The 12,259-nt window shown below is 37.6% G+C and overlaps 1 protein-coding gene across 2 annotated transcripts in view; it reads right to left on the bottom strand.

The window, feature by feature from the left end:
• The window catches only part of Nkain3 (sodium/potassium transporting ATPase interacting 3), a 619,944-nt gene extending 608,007 nt beyond the window's left edge, over positions 1 to 11,937 (bottom strand). The window contains exon 1 of one of the 2 annotated variants that reach the window (XM_058584434.1): positions 10,941 to 11,937. In XM_058584434.1, coding sequence (XP_058440417.1) covers positions 10,941 to 10,994 — 54 coding nt within the window. In that variant the 5' untranslated portion in view covers positions 10,995 to 11,937. The remainder of the gene's footprint in view (positions 1 to 10,940) is intronic. The other variant, XM_058584433.1, reaches the window with a different exon arrangement.
• Between the last annotated feature and the right edge of the window lie 322 nt (positions 11,938 to 12,259).

Below are 12,259 nucleotides of genomic sequence, written 5' to 3'. Positions count from 1 at the left end.
TAAAACAAGAGAATTTCAAGTGCAACAGGATTTATCCTACACTGTAGCAATAATTGCTTTTTACAATTTAGAACATAAATATTTTGAGCTAAATACTGGTTAGCATGCTCCCAAATAAATCACATTGTTATACCCTCTTTGAGATCCTATATGCAGTGTTTCAATGTGGGAACAATGGAAAACTGCAGCTCAACCCAGCCTAGAAGGACCAGCCATTGGTGTAAAAAGGGTACTTGAAAGTTTTTGCCATTGATTACTTGACATTCTTTTGTAAAGAAGCAATTAGGGCCAATACTACAGACAGGTGACTGGTTATTGGAGTGAGTCCTTCCTTGCTCATGGAAGCCAATTGACACATGTTAGGCAGAAATGAATCTCCCACAGTGTGAGACTCTAGATTCTCATCAGGCACCTAAAACTGAAAGCTGTGAACTACTATCAATGCTGGACCATTTAGTGCACAAATCAGTTACCGACTGCAATGTTCATGAACACTTCAGGAAAATCCTTAAGTGACTATACAAAAAGACTTAATATTGAAAATTTTTAAAAATAAAAACTTTCTTATGTTTAAATTGAATAGATGTACTCAATAAACAAAGTCAGTTAGGTTATAAACTGTACTTCTTATATAGACATTAATTAATGGATTAATAAGTCATATGCATAATTATTAAGGGATTATAAACCACTTCCTACTTGTACAAAGATGAAAATTGGCCTTTTTCTGATGAAAGCCCCTGCCTGGTGGCATGCTAGTAAATGTTTAAATGTGCTCTCATGGAGCTGGAAGGGGGACTGACTTGTGACCCTTGTGTATTTTCATAATACAAGTATTTCCTTCATAGTAAAATTTTAGCTACCAATATGATGTAACTGGATGCAAGATTGGGATGAGATGCTCAATAAATGGCAGAATTTCTACCATAATTGATACTGTAAGTGTATACAGTCTCCAGAGCACACATAGCAGTATAATGCAGTAAAACAATTAGAAAGCATTACTTTTGAATGTGTAGTAACTTTGTTCCAAAATAATTTAATAAACTATTTATATAATCAACTTTTTAAGAGAGAGAGAGAGAATTTTTTAATATTAATTTTTAAGTTTTCTGTGGACACACCTTTATTTTATTTTTATATGGTGCTGAGGATCGAACCCAGCGCCTCGCGCATGCCTGGCGAGCGCATTACCGCTTGAGCCACACCCCCAAACCAATATATAATCAATTTTTAATCAATCTGTGTTTAACAACTGTCTCAATAAAACTCCTGAAAACCTAACCATAAATTCTCCCCAGCTGGTACAAGCTATATCCAGCCCATAATTGTCTCCATCTGCTTTTCACCATCCAGGTTGAAAAGCAAATATATAGAAGATAGAGTAGAAATTGGAGCAACGTTATCATTTTCAGAGAGATTTGAGAATCAACAGAAGAGTCTCCAATACTGAAGAGTCACACACAGTCCTGCCTTGGAGCTAAAGATAGCTCTAGATGATTTCTTGATAAGGCCTCACATCTAAGATATGTTACCTTTACCTTCCACAAACTATATTTTGAAGGATGTCCTGCTTATATTTTAAGCAAGAATTTGATAATTTTCACTAATGAAAATTTTATATTCCCCATTATCTTAATTAAGATCATTTGCAGTTAGTTAGAGGTACAGGAAATGCAACTTGAGTGTAGAGTCTTATTCTTTGTACCTTAATTAACCAAATTAACCAATCAACCTCTTCTATAGCTTCTGGCTTCCCACATGCAAGTTCTTATTCTATTGTATATTAATCAATACTAACATATAACTATGTCTCTCATTACTGGAATAAGAGAAACTGTCAGCAATATAGTCGCACTTATATCACTCATGTTCAATCGAGAGAACCTGCTGCTATAAACCTGTTCCAGTACCTCTAGTTAATAAATGAACTGAATATCTGCATGGACCATTCTGAATGCAAGGACCTGTGGAGAGAGTGGAAGGAAGGTATAGGATTTTTAATTCCACTCAATGATTCAGGTATACAATTAGTCAGGAAAACCGTTCTAATGAATGATCCTCTAAGCAGAAAAGAAAAAGAAAAGGAAAAAATCAATTTTAAGTACTAAAATTATTAGCTCTGACACATTTGTCCCTTGCTTCCTTCAAAAATGGGTTATCTAATTCTTGCAATTGGACCTCTTCTCAGTATCCCAAACTCTGTTGCCCACCAGTCTTCACCCTCATATCCCTCTGGATAAACAGCTCTCCTTCAAATCAGTGAACTGGGGACTCTTTCACTATCATCAAAGAGAACAGCAATTTACTAGCTCAAGGGTTTCACCTTCCCTATTTTATGTAAGTATTTCCATCCGCATTTTTTAAAGATTTTTTTTTACTTTGCTCATCTTAAAACTCTACCTAAACCTAGACAAGAATATTTTATCACAAGGTATTCAGAGCCTATCTCTCACTTTTAGTATCACTGCAAAACATATGAAATTAAAAATGTAAAATTGATAGTTTGTGTGTTGTGTCAGATGCATGTACTTCTATTTAACTGACATTTTTGAATACTAATATTGATAAAGTATTATATTCAAGTGCAAAGTGGCATTGAGTTGTCAATGCATGAAAATTCACACACATTAACACCAGCTAGTGTTAATGGAGATTAAAAATGTGAATTTTTGATGCAACCTAAGAAAGAAGTTACACTTAATCGTATCAAGTATTTGCCAAATAGTATCCTTACAATTACATGCAATCATCTTCAAAATTAGGTTTGAAAAGTTCTCTCTTTTATTCAAAATTAATATTAAAGTTATTTTAAAGTACAATATAGAAAGTACTATAAGAAAAACAAAATAAGTAATTGGTTACAGAATCATCGTGGTTTCCTTTTTAAAGTTCTCATTGATTTCTAAATACTACCAGAAACATTAACCAGCCTTACTTTGCTTCTCTAAGCAAGATGTATTTCATCTGGTAAAAACAAATGATCAATAGCAAAAATAAACTTATACAGATTTGTTTTTCCTTTTCATTTGTCTAAACTTCTGCAAATAAGCCGAGCAAAGTTTATATCAATATGCATTTTTGTCTCTAATGCTAATATCTTAAGTAAGATCAACTCCAAATTTTTGATGTTTAGTTATTTAAAATTCCTTCCTTATATAATCTGGATAATTATTCAAATCTTCAGGAGATCTGATATATTGCTGCATCACAGATAAAATTTGCAAGGTAAAGTTTTAAAAAAAGACAAACAGCTCAAGTTTAATAGTAAATGCTATTGAAGTTCTGAGTATAGAAAACAATTTATTTCTCAAAATCCTATAATAAGGATTATCCTCTTAGAAGAAAAGAAAAAAAATGGGCACATCAAAAATCCATGTGACCAGAATAAAAAATGATTTGATCAAAATTGGGGACATTATTCTAAAAAATCAATAGCACTTTATGACAAACAAAATTCATAGGTATATATAAATATTTCCATTTTGGTGAACTGTGTTCAATTCCATCTTCTCAATTTTATAACCTTGAAATTCATTTCAGAAAAGCTGAGCTTCAATGTGTTCAAGGACACAAGATATGAACACAGGTGGTTTATGGAATCCTGAGACGTGTCTCTATGGAACTGAGGATGTAGATTTAAAGAAGTGGAAAAGAATTCTATATTGGTGGGATATTTAGGGCAAATGGTAGTTTAAATAAAGACATTATGTTGTTTTTTTTTAAAGGAGTGACCTGATGAAAATACCATTTAAGAAAGATTAATTAGGCAAACTTGTTGAGGTTAAATTCAATAGGTCTAAGAGGGCAGGGCAGAAAACTAAAGAAAGGTTTTAGGAAAGGACAAATCATAAAATCCAGCTTCAACCTGAAGAATCTAAAATTTTATTCAATAAAATGAAAAGATAAATAAGTGGCTGAAGCTTAAGAGAGAAAAGATCTGAGTGTATAAATTTGACAGAAACCTTCAGAAATTGCTTATAAATACCCACTAGAAAGACATAATCAAATTAATATCAGTCAGGGCCATAAACATAAGAACTTTGGTTTGATATCTATTGCACCGCACAGTGACTATGGTTAATTGAAATGTACTATGTATTTCAAAATTGCTGAGAGTAAATTTCAAATGTCTCACATTCACACACAAAAAAAAGATAGGTAATGAATATGCTAATTAGCTCATTTTAATTATTCCATATTGCATAAATGTGTCAAAACATCACATTATAGCCCATAAACAAATATAATTATTATTTGTCAATTATAACAATGATAGTAATAATACAATTAGGACCTTATAAAGTGAAAACAGGAACATTTTAAACTTCAGAAATAGGGTCTAGAATTGTTTTAGTGTGTCCTAGAGAAGAAATTTTGAATACATTTACTCCAAATAAGCCTAGAAATCATGCAGTTTGATGCTCAAGTCACCTTTTGTAAAGGCAGAGTGATCTGGGCTATGGAAATAGAGGCAATGTCCAAAGATGGCCATAAGTGGGTAACTAGTCCATTTCTCCTGGGGACTCATCCGGACATCCTTTCCAGTCCAGATGGTGAACTTGACCTGGCCTACATTTAGAAAGAACATGGAGCCTGTTGCAGATACACCTGATACCACATGTCTTAGTGACTGTCCTGTTCAGGAAGGGAAACATGCCCCGCCCTTCCAACAATTCTCAAGGATCCCATTAGGATGACTGTTTTCATAGACATTATGGTTCCATAATAGAGATAACCCAGACAGAAATTGTAAAGAGCTACAAAGATCCAGAGGTTCAACTCAGCTAAGCTTAGGTCTGAGTCATCCTAGGAGATCAGCTCCCTCACCATTTACCTTCAGAAACTTCAGTATGTCCTCAACAGCCTTAAGAAGGATCAGAAGACTTTTTAAGTTCTTCTGAACCATACAACTCTTTATTTGAATAATTTAAGATTCCCAAGACTCTCTCCAAAATATTTCTGCTCAGTGGAACTTGGTGTAGCTTAAGTCACTAGTTCTCAGAAGTCCCTCAGGTCACTCTGATATGGCCAATCCCATGAATCTCATAAGGGAACCAATCACTAGATAAAAGTTCTCAAGCCTGACCTACCCCACCACGTCATCTTAAACAACAGAAACATCTGCCTCATAGTTCTGAAGGCTAGAAGCCCAACATCAATTGGTCAGTAGGATCATGCTTCCTCTGAATCTTGTAAAGAAACCCTTCCTTGCCCCTTTCCGTCTATTGGTGCTTTTCCACAATCTGTGGCATCCCTTGGTGTGTGGGACATCACTCCTGTCCCAGTCATCAAATGCCATCCTTTGTATCTTCACTTCACTTTCCCTCTGAATTTCCCTGACTTTGTGTCCTCATTTCCCTTTCTCAGGGCCACCAGTCATACCTGATCAGGACTTACCTTAACAACTTTATTTTAACTTTACCTTTATAATAAACCCCATTTCTAAATAAGATCAGACTCTGAGGTGCAGGTAGTTAGGACATCGAATATCCCTTGGAAGAAACAATTCATCATCCCACAAGACTCTCCTCAGTCCTTTGCAGTCAGAGTATGCTCTTACTCATATAACAGCAAAACACTCTGATAACTGAAGGGTCCATGTTTAATTACAACTAATCTATGTTAACTGTATTAATGGCAATGCTAATTTAAAATTACTATTTAGTAGTTTTCTAAAGGTTTAATAAAATTATTAATTAACTCTCATGAAATAAAATATCTCTGTTGCTCCATACCCCTTGAAATGTGATGGAAATCATTTTTCTTATTGACTTTAGCATTATGAACCTTCCTTAACTGGGACAGAATACAAAATATAAGTATTCATATATATATAGCTATTATATATATAATATATTATATATATAAACAATGATCTTAACCTCAAAAAGAAAAAGAATTAAAAATTTATCATCATCATTTTTTGGCATACATCTTTATTATTACTATTGAATCCAGCTCTATTTTTTAACTTTTATCTTGAAATACCAGCTTTATTTTTTAAAACAAGTTGGCTATTTCTTTTGTTATCTTTTTCTGGCTCCTAATTCTCTACTCCATCCGATATTGAGTTCTGACTACACTACTATTCTCATTTATCTCTACACTCTTTCCCAAGGTGATCTCACCCAGGGCTTTAAATACCAATTTTGTTCATGAGTCCCAATTTCGGGTGTTCAGTACAATCTTGTCCTCTGAGTTCCAAGCTCATATACCTGGCCATCAGTCAAAATCTTAAAGTGTCCAAAATAGAGCTATTCTGTCTCCAACCACATCTGTTTCTCTCTCTCTCTCTCTCTCTCTCTCTCTCTCTCTCTCTCTCTCTCTCTCTCTCACACACACACACACACACACACACACACACACTTTTTGTAAAAGCACAATTCATTCTGCTCTTCAAGAACTGCTGGTCTACCCCTCAGCATTGGCTAATGCACGATGACTTTAACACCAGTCACATTATAAAGAAATTCTCATTATTAGCTCTGATTTTAATTTCCCTAACCTTTTCTAAGTTTCATAGGATGAACTAGAGTACTGAAATAAAGAGATTGGAAACTTGATGATTAAGAATTATATTGCACAAAAGAAGAAAAAAAACTATTAAAATTAAAACCAGGTTAAAACAAAAATATAATTATATCAACATAATAAAAGAAATGTGTTTCTTTATTGGCTGTCCAATACCTATGACAGGTGAGCCGTGTATTTCATATGACTTAATTAAAAACTTGTTATCACAGCTACGCCACCATCATTCAGACACCTCCAACACACTTCCTCTTAGCTTTAGAGGTGGCTTTGCTCAAAGATAGTTTGAATTCAGTAGAGAAAAAAAGTAAATGAAACTTTTATCTTGAAATAAAAGTTTCATTTTTTTCCACTGTAAGAAAAAAACGTTAATGTTCTCTAATTTGAAAGGATGTTCTCTAAAGTAAAGATATACATCCCATGCATATGGTAACATCTGATCATTTTTATGCATCTTTTAGGGTTTATGTGATATGTCAAGAAAGAGATTGGAAATTTGTTGCACTGATTATTAGTTCTAATAGTAAATATGACTCTCTGCTTAAAGTGATGAAAAGTGAATAAATCTCCCCTGGTAGCAACATCCAAAGACAAAGTTTTGTTGAACATGGCTTAGAATCTGATTTCTCTGATTGGGAACATATCCAAATATGTTCAACACTTCTCTGAGGCAGCTGGGAGAAGATGGCTTTGAAATGACATGTGAAGTTCATGTTAAAAACTTGCAATTGAGACTCATTTCAATGTGGTGACCTAAAGCATATGTTCAGGTATTCTTCTTAAGTCTAAACTACACCTATCTGATGATAGAATACATATTGTTTAACAAAAAACAAAATAAAATATATTTAAAAGTTCTTGGATGACTTGCTGGATCTGTGATACTGCAATGAATCACTTTTTAAGGAAAGATTCCCTCCATGGTTTTCTATTGTCGTGTATTTATTCTTTTCACTTTCTCTTTTATTTCATCCAGTAAAATCAGGAACCTGAATACAAAATGTGGGGCAAATACATACAGTTGCTTAGGGATAGAAGCACAGAGAAAATGTAATCATGAAAAATGGACAGAGCAATGCAAGGAAGAAAGTAGAAGATAGATTTTTGTAAATCAAAACTCTTCTACATATACAAGACTAAAAAATAGTAAGTTCTCTCTGATTTGATTTTCCTGATTTTTTTCCACTATGAAGGGTACATAGTTCAGATGAAATAGGAATAAAATAATTTTTAAAATCTTTCTTTCTTTTAACTTTTAGGAGGCACTTATGTGCCATCTATTTATTGATCTTGCAGTCAATTCTTAGTCACCAGCATGGAGATTCTGTTCAGCAAATGGGATTGCTGAATGCCATCCCTCTCAACACCCACACTTGTTTACTGCTTCATAACCTCCATGTTCCAACAGTTGGTGGAACAGAGAAAAACATGAAAGGAAAAAAAGAAAGACAGCTAGCTTCAGTGGAAAGAGTACCAGATCTGGGAAGCACAGACCTCTATCCTGCAATATACTGGAGCAGGCTTATATGGGCTCAGAGAGTTGGTTTGTAAAATATTTAGGAATTTTTTGAGCCAGCTGTTAAACCCAAGCATTATTAACAAACAATACACATTTAAATATAAATAATTCCTATAAAAACGGGTACTAAATATTTAAAATCAACCTCTTCCTATTTATTTTACCACATTCAATTTATCTATGCTTTTGAGGTTATTAGTGCCTATTTCATTTGTATGCTGAAAAGGCTAGCTTAAAAGTATACTTGAAATTGACCAACGTGGAAGTATTTACATCAAAGAAGTTGGAACATGCTACAAATCAGGATGTGACTGGTCCATTGATTGTCTAGACTTAAGAAAGTGATGGAGAAATATTTTTTTCAGAATACAATTTAAACCTCAAAGTGTCATGTATACAAACACTGCACTGTCAACACCACAAAAGAAATTGAAGTAATTTTCCAGTATTTGGAAACTATTATCCAATTCAGAAAAATATCTGTTCATGTCATTCATGAAATTCCAATATTTCTCCCTTGTTTTACTTTCCCTTCTTCTTAAAACAAATGCAAATATTAACCAGCATTCATATCATCACTACAGAACCAAGAGTTTATCAAATTTAATAAAAGGATTCTGCCACATGTAATGGGTCAGGCAGAATTTACATAAGAGTATTGCATATTTTATTAGTAGTATGCTTATAAATGGAGGCCTACATATTCTCTATATACATATTACCATATATGACATACTAATGTGAAATAAACACTCATGTTTTGTTTTACTTAAGACACAGCTGTTAAATAATTGTTATCATCACACTGTATTTACCATCCCAAAACTATCAATGTTGAAAAAAAATTATTTAACTCTATGAATATCAACTTCCTCATCTGCAAACCTGTGAGATGGGTACCTTTCTCAGAGATCAAATTTAGGAGACAAAAGAAATATTTATGTCAAAATTATGTATAGATTGCCAGTAATAAGTGATATCATAAGTTCAGCAAATATATTTCTGTTCCGAATATAAACACTAAGAATTAGCAATTTGCAAAAATGAATAATGTCATATTCCCTACCATCAAGTTGCTTACAATCTAGTGATGAGAGGTAACACTTTAATAACTTGAGATAATTGAAAAGGGGATAAAATGTGTCCAAGAAAATAAGCAAATGGCTGAGGCAAAGTGATTTCACCTGGTGTAAGAAGGAAGACTCCACAGAGAAATGGAATTTTCAGATAAGTTTTGAGAATGAGTTCATTGTATCAGGGAAAAAGGGGTACTTGGGAAATGGAGGCATTCTGAACTGATGGATGATACTTCAAACTGTTATCATAAATATTACATTGCCAATTAAGAAAATCATAATTGTATTGATGAATCTGCTGCATAAATAACCGTATGTAATTTCCACATAAAATAGAAATTATGCTATTATGGATTACAAAATTCAGTGTGTTTTTCTACAGTCTTATAGAATCAAGTGTTGACTAAATATTCAGCTTTCCAACTCACAAGTCATATCATTTTCTAAAAACCAAAGTACAAATTATCCCTTGGTCATTTTCCTTAGTGAAAAAAAAAAAAAACATACGTGTTTGAGTGAATTTGAAAATTATTTTTAAAAAAATATTCTATAAAATATGTTCTGCGTAAGTTTTTGCAGGACAGAAAGGATTGTCCAAAGACTTAAGACCCAATGGGTTGCAAACCAATGAATATATAAATAATGCATGCATTATGTAAACAATGAGTACATCTAAAATGAGGTTTTTATGGAACACTGAAGCAAAGAGAAAGTGAAAACATGTTAAAATCTTCAGGGAACAAGACTAACTACTAAACAGAATTATTTCATCTTTCGGTTAATGAGTTTTGCAAGAGTTGACATTACTCAGTAAAGTTCATTGAAAGCTTTTTCCGGCTGCTTGTCAAAATATGCTAGTTACACCTTTGTGATTTGTGACAAATGCAAAGCTTAGAAGAAAGGGTGGAGGTGCACCTACAGGATCTGTGATAAGTGCAGTGAAAGGGAGATGTCTATTAATCGCTCACACACCAAAGTCTGACACAAAAGGTACATGGCCTTGACCTCAAGTGATCATGGAATAGACCGCAGGGTCAGTCTAGTTTCCAAAGGGATCAAGAATACTTGCTCCAAATCGAACTGTCTTTTTATCTGCACTCTGTTTTCCAACTCCCCATTCCACGCACTTCCTCCGCAAGGCACTGGGCCAAAAAAAAAAAAAAAAAAAAAGCCAGTTTAGTCTGTTCTCTCCCCGATGACAGCTGTCAGTCTTTCGCTAATCTAAAGCGGAATTGAAAGGGCAGGGCTGGAACTACTCTGTTTGAAAGCACACAGCTAGATTTGCTGAAGGTAAGACCACCTCGCTCTTAACTAAGAGAATTGAGGCTGCTGCGGTCTCCTCTGAACTGTGTATTCCCAACGCACCTCCTAATTAAGCAGTGTTCCTGGAAATCATCCCAAGAAGAGCCCTCAAGCCCCTGTGTAACTTCAGCCGGAAAGCGGAGGGTGCAAAAGCCAGGTGTCCGAACAAGGGGCGGGGAAAACGCTCACTCCTGGAGCGCCCGGTAGCAGCCCCTGGACCACTTGGCGATGCCCGGTAGGGGCGCAGTGAACCCTAGCGCTTGGGACCCAAAGTGAGACCGCGCCCTCCCGTGGGCAGGGAAGACCCTGTGAGTGCCCGAGCCTGGAGGGCAGCGTGAGCCCAGAGAAGCGGCAAGGAGGGTTGGGCCGGCAGGGGCGCCCGGTTCGCCCTCCCGCCACTTGTCCCGAGCTGTGGATCCGCGGAGAGAGCCCCGAATGACTGGTTTCCGAGCAGCGGCCAGTAGAGGGAAGAGACCAGTACCAGGGCGGGGGGTGCGCGGGACACTCACCAGCTGCAGAGCGCAAAGGCAAATGAGCGAGCAGCGCCCGGTGCAGCAGCCCATGGTGCCTGCGGCTTCCGAGCTGCACAGGAGGCGAGAGATCCACGTACTCCGGCGCCGCGGCTTCCTGACTCCGGAGCAGCGCCCTTTCTAGCGCTCGCTTGGCCCGGCCCAGGCACGCCGGCCCCGCGGCCACCGCTCGCCGCTCCCGGGCTCAGGGCTCGCGCCTGTCTTTGTTAGTTTCCTAGCGGGGCGGGCCGAGGTCAGTGAGGCGCGCACGACCCGCGCGTCTGGCGGGGGTCCCTGCCTCCCACTGTGTAGGTTTGCTTCTTGGGTAGGGGGAGCTGGCTAAGCGGGCGGGGCGGGGGGCGGAAGGAGGCTACAGATGGTGAGTGGGTGAATGTCTCTTTAGGGGAGGGGAGTATCTAGGAGGTGGGCGTCTGGAAAGTGCAGTGGGCTGTCTGGGTCGGAGTGTGTGTGTGTGTTGTGTGTGTGCGCGAGTGTGTTGGGAGGGGATGAATGAAAGGGAGTGCCACTGGAGAGGATCAGCCTGTCTTGTTAGGAGTCTTTGGGGAAGGAGAAAGAGGGACAGAGATAAAGAAAGAGAATGAATATGAATGAGCATGAATTAGGGCGGCGGGCAGTGATGGAGCCCCTAAGGGACCAGTATAATTGGGGAGACGCGGGCTGGGCTTTCTCGGCTTTCTCGCTGGGGGCTGGGAGAGTGGTCGGAGGCATTTGCAAAAGAGGGGAAAAGGTTCAGTTGATCTTCCCTGGAGATGGAGAGAATTGGGATGATTTGGTGCCCAGAGAGGAAGGGTCCAGAGGCGAGAAACCAAGGGTGGGCAAGGGCCACAGAACCCAAGGCGGAGGTCCCGAACCTGCCCAGTTGTGAGCGCAGATGGCTGGAGGGGCACAGGAGGCGCAGTCCACTCCTCTGGGCACGGAGCGCGCAGCTCCGGGTCTCCAAGCTGAGGTCGCTTTTGTCCGCCGCAGTCGGTTGCTGGGAGGGCGCCCCTGCTGGAGTCTGCAAGGGAAAGTTGGACGGAGTTGGTTTGCAAGAAGCGCTGCGGAGAAGAGATGCGTCGGTAGGAGCACAGGGACAAACCGTGATGCTGGGGAAAATGGCTTAGGATTCTCAACCCAAAGAGTCTTTGAAATCCTCATCCAGAAGTGAGAAGAAAGAAGTCGAGGAAGAAGAGGATGTGTAGCGCTTTATAGGAACGGAGAATGTTTCCAGAATAAAGATAAATATGATTTCTTCCTAGAGAGAAATAGAGAAGGACTTAGAATTAAGACCTAACTCTTGATACTTAAGATCCTGGACA

Source organism: Marmota monax, unplaced genomic scaffold (genome assembly GCF_021218885.2).
Source record: "Marmota monax isolate L192 unplaced genomic scaffold, Marmota_monax_Labrador192_F-V1.1 WCK01_AAM20220418_F8-fsc00063, whole genome shotgun sequence".
Taxonomy (NCBI): Eukaryota; Metazoa; Chordata; class Mammalia; order Rodentia; family Sciuridae; genus Marmota; species Marmota monax.
The sequence above is the reverse complement of the archived record's forward strand: the minus strand, read 5'-3'. Positions and strand labels throughout refer to the sequence as shown.